The sequence below is a fragment of the Panthera tigris genome, chromosome A3 (assembly GCF_018350195.1).
Source record: "Panthera tigris isolate Pti1 chromosome A3, P.tigris_Pti1_mat1.1, whole genome shotgun sequence".
In the NCBI taxonomy this organism is placed as follows: Eukaryota; Metazoa; Chordata; class Mammalia; order Carnivora; family Felidae; genus Panthera; species Panthera tigris.
Window position 1 is genome coordinate 87,222,888 of NC_056662.1, and position 26,835 is coordinate 87,249,722.

Below are 26,835 nucleotides of genomic sequence, written 5' to 3' on the forward strand. Positions count from 1 at the left end.
TCCCCAGGATACTTGGCCTCAGAATACCCATTCTTCAGATGCTTCACATGCACACACTCCCGCACGGCCTCTCCTTCCAGCCAGTCTCATATGTGACACTCTCCTCCACTTTGACAAACTTCATCACCTCCCTTGTGGCCCTGAGGTAGTCTGAGTCAGGTGCTTACAATAAAGGGGAATGGCCACATGTAGGCTGAGCAGGCTACTGCCAGACCTCCTCCTTGCCTTGTCCCCTCCTGCCAGAACCCCTATTTTGTTTAGGGCAGCAACGGTGCCCTGCTTTTCAAAACAAAACAAAATTCTCTGTTATCAGCCATGGGGGGCGGGGGCAGGCACTGTAAATGTAAAGCCCCATTGGGGAGCCCTCCTTGCCTCGGCATGCCCCCTCTCTGCTCACACAGACGAGAGAGAGAGAGAGAGAGAGAGAGGAGAGGTTTCTTCTCTTTCCGTGCTTTCTTGCCTCAGATGCAGACTCCAGCCTTGCTCGTTTCTATATGTGCTCATTTTTATACCCCAGCACCTGGCACGGAGCCTATCATGAAGAGAGGCTTCTGGTGGGCAAATCTATCCCACCTACAGCCATATTTCTGCTGGGTGATACTGCACCCCCTGGAGAGGTAGAGCCTTGATCCAAGCTAGCCAAACTGATTTTTTTTTTAATTTTTTTTTTCTTCTTCAACGTTTTTATTTATTTTTGAGACAGAGAGAGACAAAGCATGAACAGGGGAGGGGCAGAGAGAGAGGGAGACACAGAATCCGAAACAGGCTGCAGGCTCTGAGCGGTCAGCACAGAGCCCGATGCGGGGCTCGAACCCACGGGCCGTGAGATCATGACCTGAGCTGAAGTTGGACGCTCAACCAACCAAGCCACCCAGGTGCCCCTGATCCTCTTTACCTAAGCTAGCCAAACTCATCATTATCTCCCAGAACTGGAAAGGTGCCTAAGAGAAAGCAGGACCAGCCTGTGTGTGGTGTGTGGCACTTGGCCATTAAGGGGTCAACTTGCAGGCCTATCATGTGGATGACAACAAAGGAAGCCAGGCCGCCATGAGAAGGCCCAGGCTGTTATGTTCCTAGGGTACAGTCAGTGGAGCATGGCCTGGGCCTTCCAGACCCTAGTTCCAGGCCCTTCCCTTCCCAGCTACCTTCTTATCCTTGGTTCTGTGAGGCACCACTGAGTTTCTGTTTCTTGCAACTCCAGAATTCTAAGTGTCCCAGGGGAAGAGGTTCCCAGGGCTCAAAAGTGCTGACCCCAAGTTTGGGCCCTTTCCATCTCACGGCCAGCTGGACTGACCCTTCCCCCTCCTTGTCCAACACTGAGTCAAATGGTTCTTGGTCCTGGTCACACAATGTAATGACCTCAGACTGATGGAATCAGACTCTCTGGCTGGGACCTGGGTGGCAGCAAGTCTCCTGTTTGCACAGGGTTTCCTCAGGGCAGCTGGATGGGAACTTCTATCCTAGGGAAAAGGAGAGCACAGGAGACGGTGGGGTCACAAGAGTCCTGAGCACTCATACCCACCTCCTCCTCTCAGCTGCCCTACCCAGCCTGCCTTTCTTCATCCTCCTCTCATCCCTACTCAGCCAAGGACAGCTCTCTGGAGCTTTCCTGGCCCTACTCCCAACCCCCACATGAGACATTTTGAGCCATGGCTCTAGAACCCTAAAGAATCCCACTCATCCTGACCCCTGCCCTGCACAGACTCTCCTACTCACCCTTCTTACTTCACAGTGCTCTTCCTGCCCCTTCTCTCTGCCTGTCCAGTCAGTTCCTACCAGTCTTTCAAGACCCAGGCAGCATCCCTCCTCCACAAAAGCCTTGCTGAGAGTTCTAGGCCACTCTAACCCCTTTCTTCTCTGACCTCCTGTTTAAACTGAGTCCACAGTCCTCATCAGTCTCATCTGCTGCCTCCCTGTGACTTCTGGGCTTCTGAGTGAACTTTCTAGGAGGTGACGCCTTGCCTGCCCAGCCAGTCTGTGAGACCCACGTCTGTCCACCTGCAGCCTGGTTCAAGCCCTGGCAGGCACGTGAGGGTGCTCAGAAGGGACGCACTGGTTGCCACTAGAAGCCCCTTTCCCTCACTTCTGCATGTCAGATTTTCAGGGAGGGGTGCCCACCCTTGGGAGAGTCCTAAAGGGGCGGGGTTAGAAGGGAGCAGGCTCACCCTCACACGGAGCCACAACTGTAGCTGATTAAACCGGTTAAATTGGGGAAGAGGACCAGATTACCTCTTAATTTCCTCCCAAATCTGAAATCTGAGCCCAACATAGTGGATGAACTGCTGTCCCAGCCAGCCTGTCTGCCTTTCCTCATCCCCAGCCTCCATACTCCTTCAGCGTGGGCAGCGACAGTGATGAGAGCCTGAAGCCATAGCCAGAGGCCAGTAAGAGGCCAGAATCAGCATGCCACTGGTCTGCCTAGCTGTGTGGCAGCGGGAGTGGGGGTGGGGTGGGTGGCAACATGTAGGCAAAGCTAAGTGCAAATCTCTGCCAGTCAACAGCAGCAGAATCACATCTCCCAAGAACTACGAGTCTTCTTGCCACCCTGTCTACAGCCTTGACAAGAGTGGAGCAGGCAGCTTCTCCCCAGAGCCTCAGGGCCAGGCTAAGGAACAGGGTGGTGCAGACCTCAGAGGCTGACAGGTGACAAACCTCAAGACAACTCGCCCACTCATGCCCAGAAAGGCATGTACACACAGAGGCCCCCACACAGCCTGCATGTTCAGGGGCCACAGAGGGGCCCACAGGCAGACATATAGGCACATGGGACTCACTCACAGACACGTGAACAATCAGAAAGGTACCAGACTGACCTAGATATCAAAAGCACACATGCACAAGTAGACCCACAGACACAGCTCCCAGTGAGACACATGGACACAGGCTCCATGCCTGACATCATCCTGGGACACACAAGTCAATCTTCCACGGTGGCAGGAAGGCTTTGGCTGGTTTGGCAAGGCAATAGCAGTGTTTCCCACCCAACCACCTCCCTTTCCTTTCTTTCACCTGCCCTTTCCTGGAGGTCTCCTGAGCAGGGCACAGCTCAGCTTCCCCTCCTGAGCTAATGAGGCTCTCTGTTCCAGGGCTGTGGGGTTTAGGCAATAGAAGGCAAAGTCTGAAGCTGGCTCTTGGCCTCTTTGCTGGGAGCTGGATCCTGCCTTGTTTGTGAAGAGGGATTGGGCAAGACAGCAAGGGCTGGAGAGGCCACCAGCTTCCCTCTTTTCCACCCTGGTTGCTACACAATGCCAGACCTCCGAAGGGGAGCCTGGGCTGGATCCCCAGTGTTCCCCTCCAGCCTCTCAGCCATCACATCACACCGACCTGCCAGCAGGTCCTACACATCACGCCAGTTGCCTCTGGCCACTAGGATGAGACCAGTTTCAGGCTCTGGTTTTAGGGCTGGGAGGGTCCTGTTCTCTCTTCCTGGGCAATCGCTTCCTGTGGCTGGCACTATATGGGCACAATTGGATTGGCAGAGCTGAGGGGACTGTGCCTGGGGACAGTCGGGACCCACACAAGGAGAGAGGTCTCTGTGTGCTCGACCCTGGGACTGGATTTGGGGGAGGGTCAGAATTACCCCTTAGAGCTGAGCTGGGCAAATAGATTTTTACCCAGAGGGCTGTCCCACTGTCTGGACCATCAGATGTCTCCACAGCTGTGGAATCTCCCTTTTCCTCCTGTCCACGCCATGCACACCGGCAGCGTGGTAGAATTCTAACTCCTCTTGCTCTGTCCCCGATGCCCGCCATCTGTCTACAGCCATCCTCCTCCTGATATTCAACAGGCTACCATCATTTAGGTGAAGGTCACCTCTTCAGAGGGGCCCTCCCTGATCACACTCTCAAATAACTCCCCCACCCCATTTCCTGTTTTACCTTTCCCCGTGGCACTTACTACTGTGCTTCCACATAGATGTTTATTTGTTTCTTTTTTGTCTCTCCCACTAGAATGGAAGCCCCATGAGGGCAGAGACTTTGGCCCATTTAGTCTCAGAATGCCCAAGTGCACACGAAGTCGGCATGAAGTAGACACACAAAGTACGTTAAATGAACGAAACGTGCTGAACGAACATGAGCAGGCAGGCACACAGACACGCAAGTCCTCAATTGTAAATGTGCGCGTGAGCACTCACAACCACGCACGTGGGCGCAGGCACAGGCAGAGGCATGCGTGCTCACGTGCCCGGCTCCCCAGAGCCCAGGGGGAAGTGTTATCACCCATGTTCCCCCATCCAGGCAGCCTCCAGCAGGACTCCACTCAGCCCTCCCGGTGCTAACTCAGCCTGACATGCCAGTTGCACGTGGGGCTTCCTGTGGAAGCTGCGGCAAGCCCACCACCATCGTGGTGGCCGCTAATTGGCTCTGTGTTGGGCCTTGGGTCACCGCTCGGTCAGCCATGGCTGATACCTTCTTCCCACTTGTCTCAGGAAAGGCACTGCTGTCCCCTCTGCTTAGGCCTCAGCCGGCCACTGAACCGCACATGCCTGGCCATGTGGGACCGGCTGGGCCAGCGAGGCCCTCTGACGGTGGCCCCCGCTCCTCTCACTCCCGAAAGGGAGCAGAGAGATCTCAGCAAACAGGATTGGCCGTGGGGTGGGCATGTGCCTAAGGGCTGTGGTGTGATAACAGGGGTATGGGGAAGATTCCAAGCCCAAAGATCTCTGTCACAGCACCTGAAATGCCACCATCGGACATTGGGCCCTCTAGGTCAATCCTTGCTCTCCCACAGGGTTTCTGTTAAAGTACACATCCCCTGATATGGCAGGGGGTGGGGGTGGGGGAGGTCCTGAAAGGTGGGAAGAAAAAACACCGCTAACTGGAACATTAAAATCGATCCTTGCTTGTATCCATCTGTCAGGGCCGTAAGCTTGATACGCTTATGCTCTCAACACCCCATTGCCAGGGATTTTCAGTGAACTGTTTTTAGAGTAGAAGCAGCTGCCCTAGCTTAATGCCACCACACCCCATTTCTGCGATATTAGGGTTTGGGTGAAGACAAAGTGGATTTTCCTCAGCCGTGTCTGGGATCCTCGGGTGGGTGCTGGGTTATCTGACTTTCTTCCCAGACAGCGGGGTTGTGCCTGGGCCTTGAGAAAGCTCAAGACCTGGTTTCCTGTACAGAGGTGCTCTCCTTGCTCCCACTTTTCATTCTTCCAGATCCTAACTTATATCCTTTCACAGTTTTGCCAGGCCCCAAGCTTCCTTCCAGTTTGGGACTGTAATATCTGTCACTCTCCACGCCATCCTCCAATGCTGCCTCCTCCAGGGAGGCCCCTCTACTGGTGCTCTGGCCTGGTTTTGCAACCAACCTGTGGCCACACCCTTGCCTGATCTGCCCCATGTAGGGGACTGCAGAGCTCAGGGAGGATTGGGGCAGCACCATCCCTCCCCTGTCTTTCTTCCCCCAGTGACCCAGCTGGGGATTCATGACTGCACAAACCCCATCTGGTCAACAACTCCAGTGACCTCCTTTGATATATTCCACCACCCAGAGAGAGGCAGTGTGCTAGAGAAGGTCCACAACAGGCTCTGGGCCTCCCAGGCCAGCCCTGACCCCTGCTCTGGGTCTGGAGAGCTGACAGCCACCTTGCCCCTCTCCTTAGGAGGAAAAGGCTGGGGCAGGCCAAGGTCTTACTGACCCAGAATCTGGGCTGCCCCAGGGAAGGAGGAGTGGAGGACAGCCAGCCCCTCCTCCTACCCTGCAAGGCAAGAGGATGATCCAAGGCTTCTGGTGGTTCCAGCCCAGAGAGAATCAAAGCCCAAGCCTGAGGCCTTAGGGTGAAGAGCGGAAAAGTCCAGCATTTAAAAGACAATGGATTATTAAAGAAAGAGAGAGAGAGAGAGAGAGAGAGAGAGAGAGAGAGAGAGAGAGAGAGAGAGAAATTGAACATGAATGGAAATTACACTTCTAGCTGGATTATCTTTAAAGTCTGCCCATGGGATTACTGAGTTGGTACAGGCCCTCCAGGAGCATGAAGTGGGTGATCCTAGAGATCTATGTTCTTTTCCAGAGTTTTCCAGTCTGGAATTATGAGAAAATTTGTATGTGTTGGGTGAAAGCATTTGCAGCGGGGGTAAAGACAAGGCTCCTTCTGTGCAAATAACCTTGTTTATTGAGCCATTAAACAGGATGAAACAGGTTTCTCTCCCTTGGGGCTTTTCTGAGCCTTAATGTACTGACAGGCAGCAGAACTCTCCAAGGTAAGGGTATGGCAGGCAGACCGATGGTAGAGGACTGTGTTCCCAAGAATCACTGGAAGCCTTTGTTCTGGAATTACCAGTTAACATCTCCTGAGGAAACAGCATTTGGGAAACATTCCTGAATTGCTCTGTGGGTAATACTTCATTCTGTTATTTGCTGTCACATGTAAATCCTGCTCTCCTAAAGTACTGGAAGACAATTCTATAGAGCTGAAATCTGAACATTTCTCCTAAAAAATACTTGAGTCATATAATCTGTCATGGATCGTTGGGGCAGCCCCTTCAGACTTGCTCTAGGACGGCCCTCTCCAGAAAGGATTGTTTTTAAAGGGTGACCAACTCATCCCATTTTTACAACTGCAAGTGCCATATCCCAGGACCTACCTCAGTCCTGCACAAACCAGACCACTGGTCTCATTACTTCTTTGCAGGTATTTCAACATATTTCAATAGCAGGGGTCAGCTCCAAGGAGCTCAGGAGCTCTCTGAGCCCTTCATGGCACCCTGCAAGAGGACTGTTTCAACTGATTAGGCTACTGCTCAGCCTTCTTCTTCCTTCTGTTTAGTCTTCTGCCCCACAGGTCACACTGGCCAGGTCACACTGGCCAGGGAAGGAAAGTTACCCGCCCTCACAAGACACTCTGCATCCTGGCTCTGGAATCCTAAAGAATCCCACTCATCCTGGCCCCTGCCCTGCACAGACTCTCCTACTCACCCCTCTTACTTCATTCACAGTGCTCTTCCTGCTCCTTCTCTCTGCCTGTCCAGTCAGTTCCTACCAGTCTTTCAAGACCCAGGCAGCATCCCTCCTCCACAAAAGCCTTGCCGAGATTTCTAGGCCACTCTAACCCCTTTCTTCTCTGACCTCTGTTTGTACTGAGTCCACAGTCCTCATCAGTCTCATCTGCTGCCTCCCTGTGACTTCTGAGCTTCTGAGTGAACTTTCTAGGAGGTGATGCTTTGCCTGCCCAGCCAGTCTGTGAGACCCACGTCTGTCCACCTGCAGCCTGGTTCAAGCCCTGGCAGGCACGTGAGGGTGCTCAGAAGGGATGCACTGGTTGCCACTAGAAGCCCCTTTCCCTCACTTCTGCGTGTCAGATTTTCAGGGAGGGGTGCCCACCCTTGGGAGAGTCCTAAAGGGGCCGGGTTAGAAGGGAGGAGGCTCACCCTCACACAGAGATGCAACGCTGGCTGATAGAAAGGGTAAGTTGAGGAGGAGGTTGCAAACCCTCAGAATTCTGGGAGGAGGGAGCTTGGGCTGGAAGGGAAGTCTTTTGGGCACCTGTAGGGAGTGGCAGAGCCAGTCAGGACGCCTGGCTGCCCTGGAACAAATCTCCCAACCTCTGCTTTCCTCACTTCTCTCCCTCTACCTGACTCAGGGGACCACCCCTTCTCTCATGGGCTCTCCCTGGAGGTCCTGAGCCAGTCCAAGGCTTAAGCTGCTTACTGTGTGTCCAAACACAGACACTTAGTGCCTGATAAGAGGATCCTAGCCAGGCTCAGCTCCGGGAGACAAAGCCCCAGAGGTCTGGGTCCTGAATTCCCACCTCCTTCCAGGAGCCCTGCTGGCAGAGGCCTGTCTGATCCTAGGACTGCCCTTGCACTTGTCCCATCCCCAGGCAGCAGCTGGTGCTGGTGGTGACTTGCTCTGAGAGGGGTCCCTGCCCAGCCTCTACTGGCTCCAGACAGCCTCCTCTGTCCAAAAGAAGTCAGAGCAGAAAGAGAGGCCCTTGTCTAGACAGGTGCTAGTCTGGCAGAGGCTTATTTACCTCTTCTCCCTTCTGAGGTCCCAACACCTGCAGCCTTGGGACACTGGGCTCTGCTCAGCCCCTTCCCACAAAACAGTCCCACCCAGCCTGGGGACAAATACTCAGCCACAAGTGCTCAAGGGTGGGTGCCAAAACATGGAGTTTCTCCTTATTTTCCAGATTCTTCTGTGAGGCTCAAGGATTTGCAGATAAGGAGCCACAACTTTATAACCTTTATGTCCATTATACAGGATTTTGTATGTGGGAAATATTTCACTAGAAAGAGATGCACTCCATCCAAATGGTGGAATGCTACTCAGCAATGGGAAGGAGCTATTGAGACATATGACAACTTGAATGAGCCTCCAGGGAACTGTGCTTTGTGAAAAAAGCTTCCGTTTGTATCACATTCTTGAAATTACAAGGTTATGGAAAATGAAGAACAAACTAGTGGTTGCCAGCATCAGGAAAGGGGATGGAGGAAGGGAGGGAGTGTGGATAAAAAAGGGGTACTTTGCGGGATCCTTGTGGAGACGGGACTGTGGCAGCCGACATATGGACCTACAATTGTGATGAAACTACACAGAACTAACACACATACACACACATGTGCACACACGAAAGCAGGTACAGGGAAACTGGGAAAATCTGGGAGACTGATAGATCTGTGTCAATATCTGGGTGTGATATTGTGCTACAGGCCCTGGGATCTCTCTGTAGTGTTGCTTACAATTGCTACAGTTGTCTCAATAAAAACTACAATTCTTTATTTTTGGAAAAAGAAGTAATTTTATTAAAGGGGGTGTCTGGTTTCCCTACATTTGCATATAGGCAAGGCAGGGGCCTGGAAGAGATGAGGCTTCCCCTCTACCCGCCTCTCCCTTGCAATGGAGGGACCTCTTCCCTCCTGGGAGCATCTGACCTCAGGGCTAGCCTGCCTAACCCACCCCACCCTCAGTGGTTTGCCCTTCCCTCCTGGGACACAGACTGTCGGCAGCTCAGAAAGTTCTGGGTCCAGGGCTCCAGCTAGGTGCCAAAGAACAAATCCTGAGAAAGGAATGGGACAGGCTGGGGAGTGGAAGTTGGTGAGACTCATCCCCCCCGCCTGCCCCTTTACGTGTCTCAGACTCCCTACAGGGTCAGCCTCCTGGCCCTTGCTCCGGGTACACTTATTTCTGGATTTCCTGCTGCACTACAGTGTCAGGGCAGGTAACAACAGTTGGTGCAAAGTCAGATGACGGAATTTGGAATTCTATGATTTATTGAGCATCAGTGGCCTAAAGCATCCTGACCAAAAGTATGTACCAAGTGCCCCTAATCTGCTGAGAATTGGGACCATCTGGTAGAGTGGAAAGGCTTTAGAGTCAGAAAGAACTGGGTTCAAACCCCAGCTTGGCCCTCTGTGAGGCCCTTGACCTATGGGCATTTTGGTCTCTATGAGATGGGCTTGCAGTTTATCTTATGGGTGTTGTGTAGTTAGGTGACATGATGCTCTCCCCCCCCCCCCCCCATTAATCCTGAAGACGGCATCCTGGAGGGAGAGTCCAGGAGCCCAGGAGGAAGGAAACTAACCCCTCTGAACCTGACAAGAGGACAGGTTCCAAAAATGGTAGTCTAGACAGAACAACTAGAGGCTTCCTGGGGCCTGGAAAATCTCAGGAGAGGGAGACTGGTTAGAGGCCCTCACAGGAGAACTGGGCATCTTGGCAGCTGGTATGGCCGTGCCTCTTCACGCTGCTCCATGTTATTTACCCTGGCCCTCAGATGCAAACCTGGGGAACTATTGTGGGAGGGGGGCGCAAGTGTTTGGTCTACACTGAAACCTGAAATGACTGAGTTCACCTGTACATGATTAGATTAATAGCAGAGGACTGAGACAGGAATTAATCTTAGTTGTAGGAAACGAGTTGCAGTTTAGCACCCCTGAGTTTGTGGTCTATCAAAAAGTGAACCCACTACACAGGTACATACTTTCATACATGTACTTCTTTTTTTGTTTATCTATTTATTTTTGAGAGAGACAGAGCATGAGTGGGGGAGGGGCAGAGAGAGAGGGAGCCACCGAATCTGAAGCAGGGCCCAGGCTCTGAGCTGTCAGCGCAGGCCTTGACACAGGGCTCGAAACCACAAACTCTGGGATCATAACCTGAGGTGAAGTTGGACGCTTAATGGACTGAGCCACCCAGGTGCCCCATCATATATGTACTTTTAGGTACATATATGTACTGATACACACAGAGCACAGATGTCTCATACACACATAAAACATATATACCCAGTGTGAGCTGGTAAGTGTTTAGCAGTCAGCTTTCTGGAAAACAACAACCTGATTTATAGCAGTTATTGATTTCTGTGTTGTAAATATTCCCACCATGGCAATTTCGAGCTATAATGTGATTATCACCTAATGCAAGTTAGAAAGATGTGCACAATTAGTTCTTTGTGAGCTAGTGTAAGACAGTTCCAGCATAGCACTGCAAAGTTACATTTATACATCTATGCATCTGCTCAGAGGTGCCTACGTATCCAGGATTGCTTAGGTTCCTTTAAGAATTGAAATTCTAGGGGTGTCTAGGTGGCTCAGTCAGTTAAGTGGCTCAGGTCATGATCTCATGGTTAGTGAGTTCGAGCCCCACATCAGGCTCTGTGCTGACAGCTCCGAGCCTGGAGCCTGCTTCAGATTCTGTCTCCCTCTCTCTCTGCCCCCCTCCCACTCGCGCGCACGTACACTCTCTCTCTCTCTCAAAAAATAAACATTAAAAAAAAGAATTGAAATTCTAATTGTAATTTGATATGTACACTAAGTACAGAAAAATGCATAAAGATATTGTCTCAAATACATGTCCTTGTAAACACAGAAGTCACTTAGAAGCCTATACAGGTCCAAATATATAAATAAATATATATACACCTACATATAGGTAGGTACACGTAAGCCAAAACATGCATATAAACCACACACACAGACACCCACACACTCAGGAAGAAGGAATAAACCAACCTGATTTTCTGGGATGGCTGCACTGGCCTAAGACCCCACATCTTCAGGCCGAGGGCAGGAGACTAGAAGATCAGATAGATTATAGTCAACCATCTACACCTGCTTCTGCACTCTGTCTCTCATACCCCTCCTCACATCTTCTGACTTATTCTCGGCTGTCCTGCAGGTCTGGAAGAGCCTGTCTCTTGCCTTACCAGCCCTGGAGTCCCACCTCCATCCCTAGTAAGGGAGCTCCTTACCTGTCTTCTTTCACTGTGGGAAAGTGAACTCCAGCTTCTGTCTCTGCCCTCATCCCAGATCAACAGAGGGAGAGGTCAGCAGGACCCCTTACTTGGATCCCTCCTCCTGACTTCTGCTCTACCTTATCCCTTATCAATTCCTTGTTCATCTCATTCTTGCCTGGGCCATTGCCCCAGCTTTCTAAATGTCTCCCTGTTCCAGGTTCTTCCCTTCCATTTGTCCTGGTATAAGGAACCTGCCAGATTAATAATCCTAAGCAGTGCTGAGGTCACACTTGTGCTGGCAACTTCCCAATTTAGGACAAATTAGGGCTGGAATCCTTTGAGGCCCCTTGACCACTTCTCCAACTCTTGCTCCCCCAGGCCAGTTTCCCTTCTGTTTTCTCCAAACATCTTTCTCTCCTCAATCAGTTCTGCAAATTGTCTGTGCTATAGAAACAGCTTGGGGGCACCTAGGTGGCTCAGTTGGTTAGGTGTCTGACTTCAGCTCAGGTCATGATCTCAAGGTTTATGGGTTTGAGCCCCACACCGGGCTTTTTGCTGACAGCGCGGAGCCTGCTTTGGATTCTCTGTCTTCCTTTCTCTCTCTCAAAAACATTGAAAACAAAACAAAACAAAACAAAATTGTTCGTTTCCTTCTTTCGTTCACAGTGGGGCATTTACTACTACCTCTCATGACTGCAGTACAGTGCTTTATAGTTTATAAGCACTCTCAAAACTACCCTGCCCTGCACTGAGGTTAGCCCTGTACTCCTCTCACCTGCCCTGGACTGAGGTTAGCCTTGGAAATACAGTGGTTAGTGATGTGGAAATGTGGGGGTTAGGAGCCGATGGCCAAGAAAGAATTCTTGACACATCTTTAGTGCAAAAAGGTGGTTTTATTAAAGCACGGGGACAAGACCCGTGGACACAAAGAGCTGCCCTAGGATTATGAGGAGTGACTGATTATATATGATTTTCTACCCTATGGAGGGGAGGGTGATGACAGGGTTCCAGGACTTTGAATCTATAGGTTTCTGGAAGTTTGGCTATTGATAAGATCGCTTTTTTTTCTTGTAAATCATTAAGACAGTTGCAAACTGATACAGACTCTTGTCCTGCCTGACTGTGATCTCTGTCAGTTAACCACTAGTTTACTGTGAGCTTTATCAGTTAACCACTTGTTTCTCCCTCCAGCAAAGCATTAAGACAATTGGGTGTTCCTGGAGGAATGTTATACTCAGCCTGTCTCAAGTATTTGTCAAGTATTTGCTGCAGGTTATAAGGAAATTTATCTACATTTCTTTTACCTTTGTTCTCCACATCAGTGACTAAAAACAGCTGTTGTGCCTTCAAGTCAACATAACCTGTTGAGGACCTTGGGCCCCAAAGTCCTCTGCCCCAAGATCATAAGTGGATTTGGGAGAGAAGATATTTTCCTACTGTCCCCTTTGCCTGCCCCAACCCCCACTCCAAATGGAAATATGGCCTCCCTGGACTCACAGGGACAAAAAAGGGAAGACAGAGAACAAGACTGTGGCTTGCAGAAGAGGACTTTACCAACCACATGAGCATCACAGGAGGGGCTGTTGGGATGTTGCAAGCCCAGTATAATGGGCCATTAAACTTTTACAAAGCTAAATAGAGGTTAACACTTGTCTCCATTGCAACATCTTTATTTCCTTCCCATAACTACCACACCCATAGTAAGGAACATTTGTGTAAGCCTAAACTAATACTTTGGTTTCAGAGCCTCAGTTTCCTCACTTGTAATATGTGGTTAGAAGTCTCTGGTATTTTCATGGGGTTGGTAAAATGATCAAACGAGATAAAGGTACATGTAAGAGTTTTATGGAACTATAACGTACAATGCTGTCAAAAGTTCAGAAATAACAGAAGTAAAACCAAGGAGTCATTGAAGTAGTAAAAGTTTACTGTGCACACTCCAAAATAAAGAGTTTGCAAACTAGGAGCACTCAAACCAAAACATGGAATGAGGTTCACTGTTGTCACATATTGTTATAAAACAGCTTATTTAGTGACAAAACAGTGACTGTTTATTCTTTACTGTGATTGGTTATTTATGGTGTCTAAATGGGTTATTTATGGTGTCTAAATGGTTATTTATGGTGTCTATCTGTCTTGATAGATGGGGCCTCCAAAATGTGGGGCAAAGATCAGGTGGAAGCTGCTGGCTCGGGAGGTGAAAGAATTCACCTTCAGCAGAACAAAGGAAACAGGTTATTGAATACACCACAAGGGAGAAGCAGGCAAAACAGCAAAGGAGAAGCTGTGGACAAGGCAGTGGGTGGGGGCTGTTTTTAAAGGGGGAAGATGAGGTACGGCCACGTATGGAATTCTCCCTTTTTTGGTAACTATACCTGGTTGTAAGTAGCCCATTGGTCAGTTAGGGCCTATGGATATTTTGAGGTGGGTGGCCCGATGCGCCTGTCTGTACTCAGCCAGGGAGCCCTTGTGGGCCTTTTCTACATTCCATTGCTCAAGCCTGTTTGCCTACAAGTGGCCTCTGCTGTTGTAACATTAAAATTTTCTTAAATGATAGGGAACTGGTCAGTGGTTACTTCTTATGAACCTTGGGAAACAGTTTAAGTTTTGCTTATGATTTCTAGAGGAAAAAGCAAGAAATGACCCAGGTCAAGTTAGTCTTGCAAAATAAGCTAAATTAAGCCTTGTTTGTTTGACTAGACTGGTTTTGTCCTCTCAGGGAGTTTTCAAAGCTGGTCTCTGTTTGTTAGCTTATTTTGCAATCCTGTATTTTACAATTACAGCACATCTCATTTTGGACTAGCCACATTTCAAGTGTTCAGAAGTCCCATATGGCTAGGGTGCTGTACAGCACATGGTAATTAACTATGTAAATAAAAATTAGTTAAAATCTGTGTAGTACTTTAAGGTTTCCAAAATTCTTCTGATATTTATTTAAGTTCTGTGTTATTCTGGGGAGGTGGATGTTAAGCATTTCCATCGTAGATGGTGAGCGGCAGCAATTGTGTGTAATTCACCCAAGGTCATCAGGTAATTAGTGGTGAACCTAATCCTTTCATTGGAATCTTGGAATCTGGGCACTTTCTCTTCTGCTTCCTTTTCTAAACAAGCAGTACAAAGGGAAACTTTGTCACACATACAGGCCCCAAAGCTGACTGCACTAGTGTGCAAAAAGGCACAGTCCTTTCAAATCCACCTGTAATCTCCTCTCCTCTAAAAATCCTGCCTAGTTTAATCCCACCAGAATCTATGAGTTCCATTATTCTAAAAACGTGTGTTAGATTAAGCACCTTCCAGCTCAGATGTTCTAGGAACGTAAATGATACAAATGGGCATACAAAAATCCTCTCTCTGATATTCTCTATGACGCAGTGATTTACATTTTAACTACTCTTGAAGGGTCCACTGTGGTGTTTCAGCGTCCCAAATAGGTAAGACATGAGATAAAGACTCCTCTCTTCCAGTCTAAAAAAGCACATATATGCCAAAGGTTCACACCAAAACATAACCAGACCCAACTGGCTATCAGGGAAAGAAGCTACTAATGCAGGGTTTCTCTAGAAGGAGATGCAAGTTACGTCGCGGGGAGGGGGGGGCGGGCAGAGCAGGGACCAGGCCAGGACTCCTCCCTAAGGCTGAAGAGATGCCAAGCAGCTGACTTCCCTCCTGACCTGACAAGCTGTCCCATCGTGGGCCCCGAGCAGCCTGGAGGAGTCGGCTGAGCGCTGCAGGAGCCCCAGCCCGGCTCCTAACCATGGCTAGTATTCCCCGCCCCCCTCCCCTTCTCGCTCTTTCCCTTTTCCAATTCCGTGTAAAGAAGGAGAGTGGGGTGGTAGTCGGAGGGCAACAAAAGTTTTGTAGTCTATGTCCCCGCAAATACCCTCCCTGCACAAAGACTTGAACTGAGCGCGTACTAAGAGCTGACCGCCCCCTTATCCGGGTTGCAAGGACAGCCTCGAGGGCTCTTCTTTCCCAGCCCAATTCTAGTTACTTCCGGTTACGCACATTCGGCATGAGCGCAGCAAAAAGTCTGCGTGGTGCTTGTACGCGCAAGCGTGACTTTTGCCATCTCCAGGCAGGTGCCGGGTTGGCCATCCTAATTTTTAACGCAGTGCCCCTAACTTGTGCGCTCAGCGCCCCGGGGGCCCACATCCACGCAGGGAACTGGTCGCACCCCAGTGTCCGTCACCGACAGCCAACGTGGCTCACAGGCTGTGCGCACGCGCGAGGCGGGGCTGCCAGTAACTTCCGGGCGCTGGGGGGGTGGGCAGGGCACTGACGTATCCAGCAGGTGGGAACCGGACACACCTTTCTGGCTCCTTCATTTGGGATCTGGTATCCATCTCCGGAGGCAGGGTCCAGGAGGTGGGGAGGGATCCGGCCGGCGTCCGGAGTTGCCGCAGAGCCCCTCACTGGCTCCGCCCCAGGCTAGCGGCGGCTCGCTAGGCCACGCCCCGCGCAGTCAGCTGGACGGCGCGGACGTTCACGTGACGCGGGGCGGTGCGGAGCGGGCAGGTGGGCGGGAGGAAACCGAACAGCGGGATCCGCGGCTGCGGCGGCGCACTACAGGCATGGCCGCTCTCTACGGGGGTGTGGAGGGGTGAGTGCAGCCCGGCGGAGGGAACCCGGGAGGGGCAGCTTGGAAACGGTCGGAGGGCGGAAGGAAGCACGTGCCCAGGCTGGCAGGCTGGTGACCTGCCACCTTAGGGTCTGGCCACTTTAGGCATCTAAAGTGCGGGGGCCTTGCGGAGGAGGGGTGTGTGCAAGCGCAGCGATGCCTTTCCGCGCGGGATCGTGTGCCGTGGCCACAGCCAGGGCGCGGGGTCTTTTATGTTTCACGGCGGAACCACACCTCTTTTTCCCACGAAGACCCACTCCACCGGCCCCAGTTAGAGAAGTTCCTTTTCCTCATTCCCGACCCTGGAGAGAGTTTGGCTGAACTGGTGTCAGGTGTGAAGTGGCTGGACTGGGGTGGAGAGTGGGAGTGTGGTGGAAGCCGGGACAAAGACCTTTGCCAGAGGGTAGCCCAAGTGCTAGGCTGTACTAGTGTCTGGAACCCCTCTCTGTTCTTGTCGGCACTTCAGGCTCCTCACGCTAGATCGAGCCCTCTGTCATTCTTGGATTTTTCCTGCTTAAAAGCTCGTTTACTGGATTTTTTGTAATAATGCTTCTCTGTATGACTGTGGGCAAGACTTTGGCCCTATCTGGGCTTTTATCACATGTATAAAGTGAGAAGAGGGATGAATGAGAGGATTGCCAAGTCCCCTGCCAGTGAAAGCATTCTGTGGATGTGGGTGTGTCAAACCCGAGCTTAATAGAGGGTGGCTCTTGTCTCAGCCCAGGTACTTACTTTTGAATCTGAAATTGGGATTACCTCTGTGGCAGCCACATCCCACTGCTGGCTCGCAACCCAATGTCTTTTTTTTTATTTTAACGTGAATTTTTAAGGTTGATCTCCCCCATCCTATCTGTTAAAAAAAAAGTACAGGAGCTTGTGTTTATCCATGTTCTATTCATGTGTAAGATAATGGCGTATTTTTCTAGTTTGTCAAATTCTTTTGGATACTGAATCTGCCACCTCGTGCATTGACTACACCCTTGAAACTTCTTGTCGTCTTTGAGTTTGAACAGTGGGACGTTTGGTGTCCTCTTCTGATATTCCCAAGAGTACTGATCGATAAATAAACGTACATCACACCGCCACAGACCTCTCACCAAACTACCAATGACCGTTTCCCCCATTAATAAGCATTTTGCCATTTGGTTGCCTAAGTAGGCATAAACTCTCCCTGCCATCTGCCAGTGTTTCTCCCAAGGGTTTCTTGAAGAACTGGGAACTGGACCTTGAAAGGCAGCCTTTAGCTATTGTGAAAGAAGCAGAGATGTGTGCCGTTCCCTTTAGTCACATTTACTGAGTGTTGCTGTGCCAGGCATGAGGGTGGACACATGATCCAGAGCTTGGCCCCATGGAGCTGGTAGTCTAGTGAGAGGCAGATAGGAAAACATCTAAACATTCTTAACAGAATCTTTGAGAGTTATGGGGGCACTGATACGGCTTAACTGAGGCAGCCGTGGGGGTTGGGGTGGGCCACATGTCAGAGGTCTCAAGGACCAGGTGATCGAGAAGTAGGGTCTTGCAGGATAAGTAGGACATTCCCAAGGGAGGCTGAGCAGGAACGTTTCACTTCGGTAGCACATCAAACACCAAACCACAGAAGTGGGCTTGGGCACGGGACTTGGGTTTGCTGAAGCTGCCTCCATCTCACTGGACTCTGCCTGTGACAAAGGACTGCTTAAGCTTAGCCGTACCTGCAGGTTTGTCTGAGTAAGACTGAGTGCCGCCTTGTGTTCTGTAGGGGAGGCTCACAGTCCAAGGTCCTTTTACTCTCAGAGGATGGGCAGATCGTGGCAGAAGCGGATGGACTCAGCACAAACCACTGGGTAAAGACCACAGTGAGGGACCAGTGGGTTTGGTTGTGCTTTTATTCTCTGTAGCTCCCATTAAGGTGGTGGTTGGGGCCACTTACAGCAGCCTATAGGGGCTACACAGGTCATGTAAGCCTTTGTAACTTCTCTTCCCTTGCTTGGGGCCAGCTGATCGGGAAAGACAAGTGTTTGGAGAGGATCAACGAGATGGTGAACAGGGCCAAGATGAAAGCAGGGGTGGATCCTCTGGTCCCTCTACGAAGCTTGGTGAGTCTGGGATAGAGCCTGGGAATTAAGTCACAGAAACACAGCGATTTTCACTAGATGAGTCTGATAACGACAGAGTGAAAGGCCTTGAGGGCTTAGTCTCTGATGTAGAAACACGTATTCTCACCTGTTCTTGTGGCTCAGCACAGAGCTTGACCTATAAGCATTCATTAAATGTTAGCCGTTATTCTTAGCTCAGATGTTTCTCTCAAGTTGCTGTAGTGCTGACCACTCCCTGGCCATAGCCTCAGTGAGATGTTCTGCGGGCCCAGCTAAACCCCATGTGTTCCAAACCAAGTCTGTCTCCTCTGCTTGCTCTTCCACCTGACTTTTCTGTTCAGGGCACTACTGACCCTCTCATGCTACAAACCTGGCATTGTTGAATCTCCTCTCTGGGTTCATTCCCAGATCAGGTTCCTCTTGCAGCCACAGCCCTCTGATGGGTCATGTTTAGGGTAGAAGGAGGACTTATGCCCCGACGTAGAGAGAAGGGACAGACACCATGAAGGGAGGGGGTTGCGAAAGGATCTGAGTCTAGGGTGCTGCTCGCTAGCTCACCTCCCCTGTGGCCTAGGGCCTGTCCCTGAGCGGAGGGGAGCAGGAGGACGCGGTGAAGATGCTGACGGAGGAGCTGAGGGACCGATTTCCCTACCTGAGTGAAAGCTATTTAATCACCACCGATGCTGCCGGCTCCATCGCCACCGCTACGCAGGATGGTGAGGAGAAGGGAGGGGTGAGATTGAGAACTGGTTTTCTTGGGAAAGCCCCTTCAGGATAGCCAGCAGAACTTGTCTTACAATATCTGGAAGGCAGGTGTCAGCATACCCCGTTCCCTTCTCCCTGTTCTTTTTATTGGCTTAAGTTCCTGTCAGAACAAGGCCCGGGACAGAAGGTGGGAGGGCAGAACAGTATCTTGATGAGAGGCAAGAAGAGTGAAACCTAAGAGTGTACTGCAGAGGAGGGAGCCCCTGGGGCAGTGCGGGGATGGGGATGGCTGGGAAAGCAGTTAAGTGCTAAAAAGAAAATGGGAGGAGCTCTGTGGTAGCAATGTAAAAGGGCCTTGGTATTATTGCAAGATCAGCATTTCAATCTCTGTTCCTATTTTGCCAGCGTACCATCTTGGAGAAGTTCTAGAACTCTCTGAGTTTCAATTTCCTCCACTCTAAAATGGGGCGGTTGTATTCACAAATGTAGTTTAGAATGTTGAATCAGTATCACTGTGTGAACAGGATCTGGCATAATCCCTGGCTCATAATAGGCACTCAGTAAGGCAGGTAGTCTCTTGGCTGGGAGAGGAGACAGGCTCGTGTTCCTCTTGTCTTCCAGAGAAGGGCTCTGTGTAGACTGGAGCTTCTTTGAGACTCAGGCCCTCCACTTTGAGGCAGGAAACTAGCTGGGCTCGGTTATCTCTACAAGATTGGGTGGTGAACCCAGGGCTGGTTTCTGTCCTGTCTTTCCTCAGAAGCTGTGTGCTCCGTGGGGGGCCTTGACTACACTGAACCTCCCATGCCCTTTCCCCAGGTGGGATCGTGCTCATCTCTGGGACAGGTTCCAACTGCAGGCTTATCAACCCGGATGGCTCAGAGAGTGGCTGTGGCGGCTGGGGCCACATGATGGGGGACGAGGGCTCAGGTGAGCTCATGCTAACTGGGCCTGGCTCTGGCTCGGGGTCCTGGACCCTTCTCTTCCTTCACCTCCCCATCTTCCTCTCCCCCTGCCCTTGGCCCCCGACCCCTTGGGGCTTTCCTCAGACAGCTCCTGAAAAGTTGTTCTGAGTACAGGATAATGACTGAGAGGTGCCAGACTAGTGGTTGACCTTAGTCCTCAGCAGTGATCTGTATCCAGATTCAGATTCATGCCTCAGCGTAATAGTTGTTGCCTACCTGTGTTCACTTTTGGAGTCCTTTGGGAGAAATTGACACTATGAAAGTTAAGGCCATAGGTGCCAGGACATCCTGTATCAGTCTGCTAGTAGGAGAGAGGTATAGAAGCTCCTTCTGCATGACCTCTTCATAGGTAGCAGGTGTACATTTTCATAGGGGCCTTTGGGGTCAGCTCATGGCAGTGACTACAGTGGTTTGTGTGACAGCTGACCGACTTTATTTTGGGGTAGGAGCTAGTGTGACACAGCTTCCGCTGTCCTGTCTTCCCCCTAGCTTTCCCTTAGTGGATTGGTCAGATACAGTTTAAACTGAGGCCCCAAGGCTGAGAGTTGGGGCACCTAATTTGCTGTAATATCCATGCTAATCATTGACCTGTCTAGGTCTGAGTTTCCCTATCTGTGAACCCAGGGAGATTGCCCCATCTACTTAGTCCTCTCTGCTTTCCACAGCCTACTGGATTGCACACCAAGCAGTGAAAATAGTGTTTGACTCTATTGACAACCTAGAGGCGGCTCCTCATGACATTGGCTACATCAAACAGGCAATGTTCAACTATTTCCAGGTACTTCCCCCTGCCTCTGGTAAACATGCACACCTGGGATGGGCAATGGCTGCTGAGCAGGAGGGAATGTAGATGGATGAGCCAAAGGGAAGTTGGGGTGAGTTGTGGGTCAGAGCTGGAGGATGGAAAAGTTCCAAGTGAGGACAGGATTCATAATGATGTAGGTGATACATTCCATGAGGTTGTCAGGCATGAGGAATAGGTAGGCTGGGGACAAGTGGTTAGCTAGAATTCATTCTTGGGCAGCTAGACCCTGCTGGGAGATGAAGGCAGATGCCATTTTAGGCTTGAATGAGAAGTGCAGGGTGAGATCAGTTGACTGTGTACTCAGAGACAGCAGGTGAAGGTTGCACAGGTGTGTTGGACAATGAGCTGTTTCTGGCCTGTATGGGTCAGGGAGGACAGCTTATTAAAGAGTTGGGCAGGGAAAGTTCTTAGGGAGATATAATCTCCTACCCAGGGCATTAGGGACTGACTTTTCCTCTGTCTGGGCCATGCTTACTTGTAGTGGGTTAGGAAACAGCTGCCTTTAGCTGAACCTGAGGTAAAGGGGGAGACAAGGAAGAGAAATCTATTTGATAGACACCTCTGAGTGGGAGCTGCTTTACGGGGGCTAGGGATCGGCTCAGTGAAGGAAATTAGAGTTGCTGGAAGATAGGACCTGTGTTTTCAAAGTTCATGGATTGATGATTAAAGAGAAACTCTGGCCAGGGCCAAGGTGAGGAATGGGGAAGGACCAGGAAGAGAAATTACTTTGGATAGCAGTTGCCGTGGAAAGTGGAGTTAAGCTACCCTGACCCAACAGATTGGTTCTACACCCACCGATATATCTGCCACTCCCTCTTTTGTCCTTTAGTCATTCTTCTAAAGTCGTTTCAAAGATTAAGGGAGACCATGTTCATAACATGCTTAATATATTGCTGTAGGTGCCCAAATTGTAGCCCCCTTGTTCCATTTTTGTAGTGTATTCTGGGGAAGCACTGGTTCCTCAGGACCTGCAGAGGCAGTTTGTTGAGGTGAAAGAAGGGAGAGAAGTTTGTGGTCAGAGAAGTTTGGGAGAAACAAATAGATTTCTTGGTTCTGGACTTCACAGGGCCTTTAATTTGCTAATGTGCACTGTGACTCAGGGTTGCAATGTGCGATAGTCCTTAGATTCCTTTCCCCAAAGAAATCTTTTCATGAGCAACTCAAGGAACTACTGAACACACCTTGGTGAGCCCAGATCTGTGATATGTGCTGTATGTATCCAAGCTAAGGACAAGGAGTGATGGAATCCATGTGGGGAAAACAACTTTTTTCAAATGAGAAATCTCAAATCTTTATATTCTCTAGAACTTAAGAAACAAACATTATTCCAGCTTTCCAAACAGAGACATCAGGAAGGTCAACTTGGGTGGGCCAACTGGTTATTTTCCTTTGTTTCTGATAACTATCTGTGCCCTTTCTCTGTCTCTCAGGTGCCAGATCGGCTAGGAATCCTCACCCACCTGTATAGGGACTTTGATAAATGCAGGTTTGCTGGGTTTTGCCGGAAAATTGCAGAAGGTACTAGATAGAGGTGGGGCAGGGTTTTATTTAGTTTGTTTCTCAAAGACCTCCCTAATTGGGGGATAGAATGGGGTTCGTATGGAAACTGGAAGCTAATTTCCCTTTGACCAAGTGATTTCAGTTCTCTGCCCCCATGCGCCTTGGTTCTGGTGGGCCTTGGAATGGAGCTTGAAGGACACGTGGGTTGTATGAAAATTATTTTATATTATCTATGTTTCTCTTCTTGACAGCTGTTATGGCTTGTGCAGGCTATGTTTCTGTTTCTGAGAAATTTATGAAGCAATTCTTTGGTCACATCTATAATTAAAAAAAAAACAAAACAAAACAACTAATGATACCCAAAAACCTAGGAGGTCATAGAGAGGTTTGGCCTGTTGGGCTGGGTGTCAGGAGAAGCTAACCATAGGGCTTGCTTGCCTGCACATTGCTTCTCCACTATAAGGTTCATACTCCTTTCATTTGATTCCTAAAGCCTCATGGCATTATAGGACCCTCTTAGGTCTTGCTGGACTGAGACCCTTTCAGAGCAGAGCTAGGGAGGGGCTGACCAACAGCAGGCTGTTGGATGGGGGCTTAGGGGGGCGGGGAGGCAGGAGCACCAGCCAGCTGCCCAAGTAAGGTCTTGGGTCCCTAGAGGTGAGAGGCCTTCAGGGATAGACTCAGTAACTGTGTAACCTGGAGTACAGACCAGGTGGCACTGTGCTCCTCCGGGGTGGGGGGGCGGGGGGGGCTGCCCCTTCTCATGCACGTGGGATGAACCTCCTCCATAACAGGACACCCCTCCTAAGGTGGGAGTATGTGGTGTGGTCAGGGAGTAAGGATGGAGAGACCGCTTTGGAGGCTTGCTTACCTACATGCCAATGAGGTGGGCATCCATTCCTACTTTGCTAGCTATGGGTACTCCTGTTGCTGCCCTGCAACAGAGGGAATAGCAGAGGACAGGCAGCTCGCTAGGTATTCACTAGCTCCCTTCCCTCCCCTCTCCCCCAGGTGCTCAGCAAGGAGATCCCCTTTCCCGTTTTATCTTCAGGAAGGCTGGGGAGATGCTGGGCAGACACATTGTGGCTGTGTTGCCTAAGGTTGACCCGGTGAGTTGAGGTGGGAAATGAATCCTCATTTATCCCCGCAGGTGGGATGCTGTGGGGCCAGATTTGACTCTTTCTCATTAGGGTTGAGACTGTCCTATCAAACTCTGTAAATGGGGCGCAATTTTAAATGAGCTTAGGGTATGAGAAAAATTCCGTATAAAGTCTGTAACACATGGAAATTCTTTGGTCCAGAGCCTCCCCTCTGTGGCCGGCCTGCAACCTGTATTTGTATATAGTAAATTGGTTTAATGTGGTGCATGTTTTTGTCGATTTCCGTCTCTTCCCTTCCCTCCTCTGTATTGTTGCTTAACCCTTTTTCCTTTCCTTTCCCTCCCTTGGTTTTATGAATCCCCCTGTTTTTCTCCCTTATTTTCCATACACCTTGGCTAGAGGGAGAATAACTGGGATAGGGTAGGCTGGACTTAAGAAACTACCCCACTTCAGCACTGGATAGGTTTGGTCGCCCCCAGTAGCCATTTCTGCTCTCTGCCAGGTCTTGTTCCAGAGGGAGATGGGCCTCCCCATCCTGTGTGTGGGCTCCGTGTGGAACAGCTGGGAGCTGCTAAGGGAAGGTGAGTATAGGGTGGGTGGCAGAAGGGGGTGCTTGGGAAAGCTGCCTGCCCAGGGAGGACTTGGGACCTGGGCCCAGAGGCTTGGATAGGCCATAGCCCTTAGCCTTCACTCTGCCATGGAGCCCTTATACAGTGTCCCATCTAGCTTCCTTGAACTCTTAAACGATGTTCTTTTTAAAGGATTTATTAAATATGCACACTTTTTTTAAACATTTTATTTTATTTTTTGAGAGACAGAGACAGAGTATGGGCAGGGGAGGGGCAGAGAGAGAGGGAGACAGAGAATCCAAAGCAGACTCCAGGCTCTTAAGCTGTCAGCACAGAGCCCATTGCGGGGCTAGAACCCATGAACTCGAGATCATGACCTGAGCCGAAGTTGGACACTCAACGAGCTGAGCCACCCAGGCGCCCCTAATATGCACCACTTTTTAAAAATTAAAGATAAACCTCACTTAAAATGAGAGCTACTGACCAGCATGTGGTGACATTTGTAGTCAACACAGTCCCAGCCAGAAGGAAACCAACCCAGCATTGGTTGGTTCGGGTAACTGTGGTTTCCATTAGACATTCTGAAGTAGTTCAAGGACCCCATTGCTTCCTTGGAGTTCCTGGCATTGGGTGCTTGGTGGCTGCAGGCTCTAGGACCCCACAGCCATTACTGGGCTTCTGTACCCTGCTGCCCTGTCTGTTAGGGATTTGGCATGTGGGCCCCTCGAAGACCTGTGTGGGAATGCCTCAGGGCCTGGGCCTCTTCTTTCCCTGTCTTTGTCCCACCTTCTCCTGGTCTCAACCACAGGGTGCTGGTCTGCTGTCACCTCCGTCATCTGCCCTCTTTCCCTCCAGGTTTCATTCTGGCACTGACCCGGGGCAGAGAGAAACAGGCCCAGAACTCCTTCTCCAGCTTCACCCTGATGAAGCTGCAACACTCCTCTGCCCTGGGCGGGGCCAGCCTAGGGGCCAGGCATATTGGGCACCTCCTCCCCATGGACTACACTGCCAATGCCATTGCCTTCTACTCCTACACCTTCTCCTAGGGGGCTGGCCCTGGCTCTACCACTACAAGCCCAGTGGACACTGAGTATTGGAAAGGAGGAGGCTTTTTTCCTTTTCCTTTTTTTTTTCTTTTTTTAAAGAAAAACACATATGAAAGAAAATAAACACACTTTACCCACTCCCCAATTGGATTGTGTTATCAAGCACACTTGCTGTGTACATCCTCAGGGCACCTGCCGGTAGGTATCCTATAAAGCTCAGGAATGGTTTTAGTCTAGGATTTAAAGCCCTGTGCCCAGGTACTTGGCCTGTGGTTTGCGATCTGCTTGCCACGCAGTTGCACAGAACATTCACGTGTGCCATCCCTCCCCAGCCCCCCCAACATTAGCATATGTACATGCTGTGCGGCTGCCAGTTAAACAGTGACCTCAGTTGTCTCCTGTCAAAATGGGTAATGATGCCTATACAGCCATTTTTAAGGAGCGAAAGGTTTTCTGTGGAGAACATCACAGGGACTAACCTTAGACACACCCTCACCTCCTGAGAGCCCCGGTAGAGTTTAGGGGACAGTACCATTCTGGTCTCAGAGAATTACCTCACTGGATTTGGTGCCTCTAGGTAAACAGCACATTTTGCAGTTTTTCCCCACGAATGAGTTCTTGAGAGGTTATGAGGATGACTTAGATCCAAGAAGGCCAATTAGACACAACTAGGTGGCCTCCATATTCCTGGTAACTCCTAGCCTGGCTCTGGTTATAGAAGACATTTGGCATTTGTTGTGTGACACATAATCATGAACATCGGTGAAGAGCAGATAGGATTCCTGTCCCCTGGATACTGTTAGTTTGATCAGTAAAGACCAGGCCAGAGCTTCCTGTTTTGCTGCCCATGCTGCTCGGTGAAGACCAAAGACGGAGTCTCTGTCCACAGTGGCTGCTTCTGTAGATGTTCAGAGTGTAAGCTGTTAGAAGGCATGGACCATGTATCAGACATTGGTTCTCAAGCTTATGTGCATCAGTTATTCTAGATTGTGTTATCAACACAAAAGACTTTTGTCTTTCTCTTCTATAAGGTGTCTGATTCAGTAGGTCAAAGAAGAGGTGGAAATGTTCATTTTTGCTGAATACCTTGGGTGGTTTGTGCTGCAGAGGTCCAGCACATGTAAAAAACTTTGAGAAGTTTTTTTACATGATCTCAGGACCAGGACCAATCAGTATTTTGGATTTAGAATCTAAAACTTCGTTGGTGGAGTGTACAAATAGAACATAAATATAAGAGTTCATATTCTTCAAGAATATGGCCATCCCTCTTCCTTACCATTCATTGTCTAGGCTCTGCTATTCCAGTGGGACACTACAGGTTTTAGAGCCAAGCAAGGAGCACATCTTAATTGATTTTTTAGTCCCCGTGGATAAGGGTTGAATAAATGTTAGTTGAGAAAAATAAAGGCAATATTAAAGTGCACAAGGTCAAATGTGTTCCTATCTCCTCATCCAGTGTAATTTTCCAGCAGGAGGGCCCTGTTACCAGAGGTTGTGGTGCAGAAAGTCATAGTGATTTTTGATGAGTTTCTCCACCTTTTATTTAAACTTATAATGTCCTTCCCTAATAAGATACCAGGAGTAACTAATGGGATTCCATGCTATGAAGGCGTTAGAGATGGATATATTCATCTCTCCTGAGCCTCAAACAGCCTTGTGACCAAGCAAAAGCATGGAACAAGAATGGGACTCCAATGAAGCCAGCACTGCTTTACTCTACCTGTACATCAACAGCACAGCCTCATCTATATCATTCATTCAGCAAGCACTGAATGTCTCGTGGCTGTGATGGGTGCTCTGAGGATTAAAAATGAGGGGCGCCTGGGTGGCTCAGTCGGTTGAGCGTCCGACTTCAGCTCAGGTCACGATCTCACGGTTCGTGAGTTCGAGCCCCGCGTCAGGCTCTGGGCTGACGGCTCAGAGCCTGGAGCCTGCTTCCGATTCTGTGTTTCCCTCTCTCTCTGCCCCTCCCCCATTCATGCTCTGTCTCTCTCTGTCTCAAAAATAAATAAACATTAAAAAAATAAAAAAATAATAATAAAGATGAGTACACCCCTATACCTCATACCAACTGAGAAGTTGACAAAAATTTATGGAACTGCATGTTTACAATATCTGCTTTTCTGTAATCTACTTCAGTTAAGTTTAATAAAATGTTTTAATGAATACAACATTCCCATCTTCAAGGATGTGAATAAATGAATAGACATAACTATAGTATTTCAAAAAGGTCTAAACAGGCAAATCAGCTCAGATTCCACCCCCCACCCCCCCCAAAT

General features: G+C 49.8%; 1 protein-coding gene across 4 annotated transcripts; it reads left to right on the forward strand.

Moving 5' to 3' along the window:
- Window positions 1–15,448: 15,448 nt before the first annotated feature.
- Window positions 15,449–26,425, forward strand: NAGK (N-acetylglucosamine kinase). 4 transcript variants are annotated; one of them, XM_042981684.1, is made up of 10 exons: window positions 15,449–15,467; window positions 17,533–17,617; window positions 17,771–17,869; window positions 18,444–18,585; window positions 19,391–19,501; window positions 20,202–20,314; window positions 21,772–21,859; window positions 22,853–22,950; window positions 23,444–23,522; window positions 24,366–26,425. In XM_042981684.1, exons 3-10 carry the CDS (start codon window positions 17,810–17,812, stop codon window positions 24,554–24,556), a joined length of 882 nt encoding a protein of 293 aa, XP_042837618.1. In that variant the 5' UTR covers window positions 15,449–15,467; window positions 17,533–17,617; window positions 17,771–17,809; the 3' UTR covers window positions 24,557–26,425. The 4 variants fall into 4 exon arrangements, with proteins under 4 accessions (XP_042837618.1, XP_042837617.1, XP_042837620.1 ...); XM_042981683.1 differs by lacking the exon at window positions 15,449–15,467 and adding an exon at window positions 15,657–15,776; XM_042981685.1 differs by lacking the exon at window positions 15,449–15,467 and adding an exon at window positions 15,837–16,126.
- The last annotated feature ends 410 nt before the right edge of the window (window positions 26,426–26,835 follow it).

What these genes read in the sequence shown, in the direction of transcription:
- NAGK (XM_042981683.1), top strand. Translation starts at nt 15,748, where the DNA reads ATGGCCGCTCTCTACGGGGGTGTGGAGGG. An exon ending in CGCCACCGCTACGCAGGATG is followed by an intron (nt 18,586 to 19,390) that starts GTGAGGAGAAGG and finishes CCCTTTCCCCAG; the next exon opens with GTGGGATCGTGCTCATCTCT. An exon ending in CAATGTTCAACTATTTCCAG is followed by an intron (nt 20,315 to 21,771) that starts GTACTTCCCCCT and finishes TCTGTCTCTCAG; the next exon opens with GTGCCAGATCGGCTAGGAAT.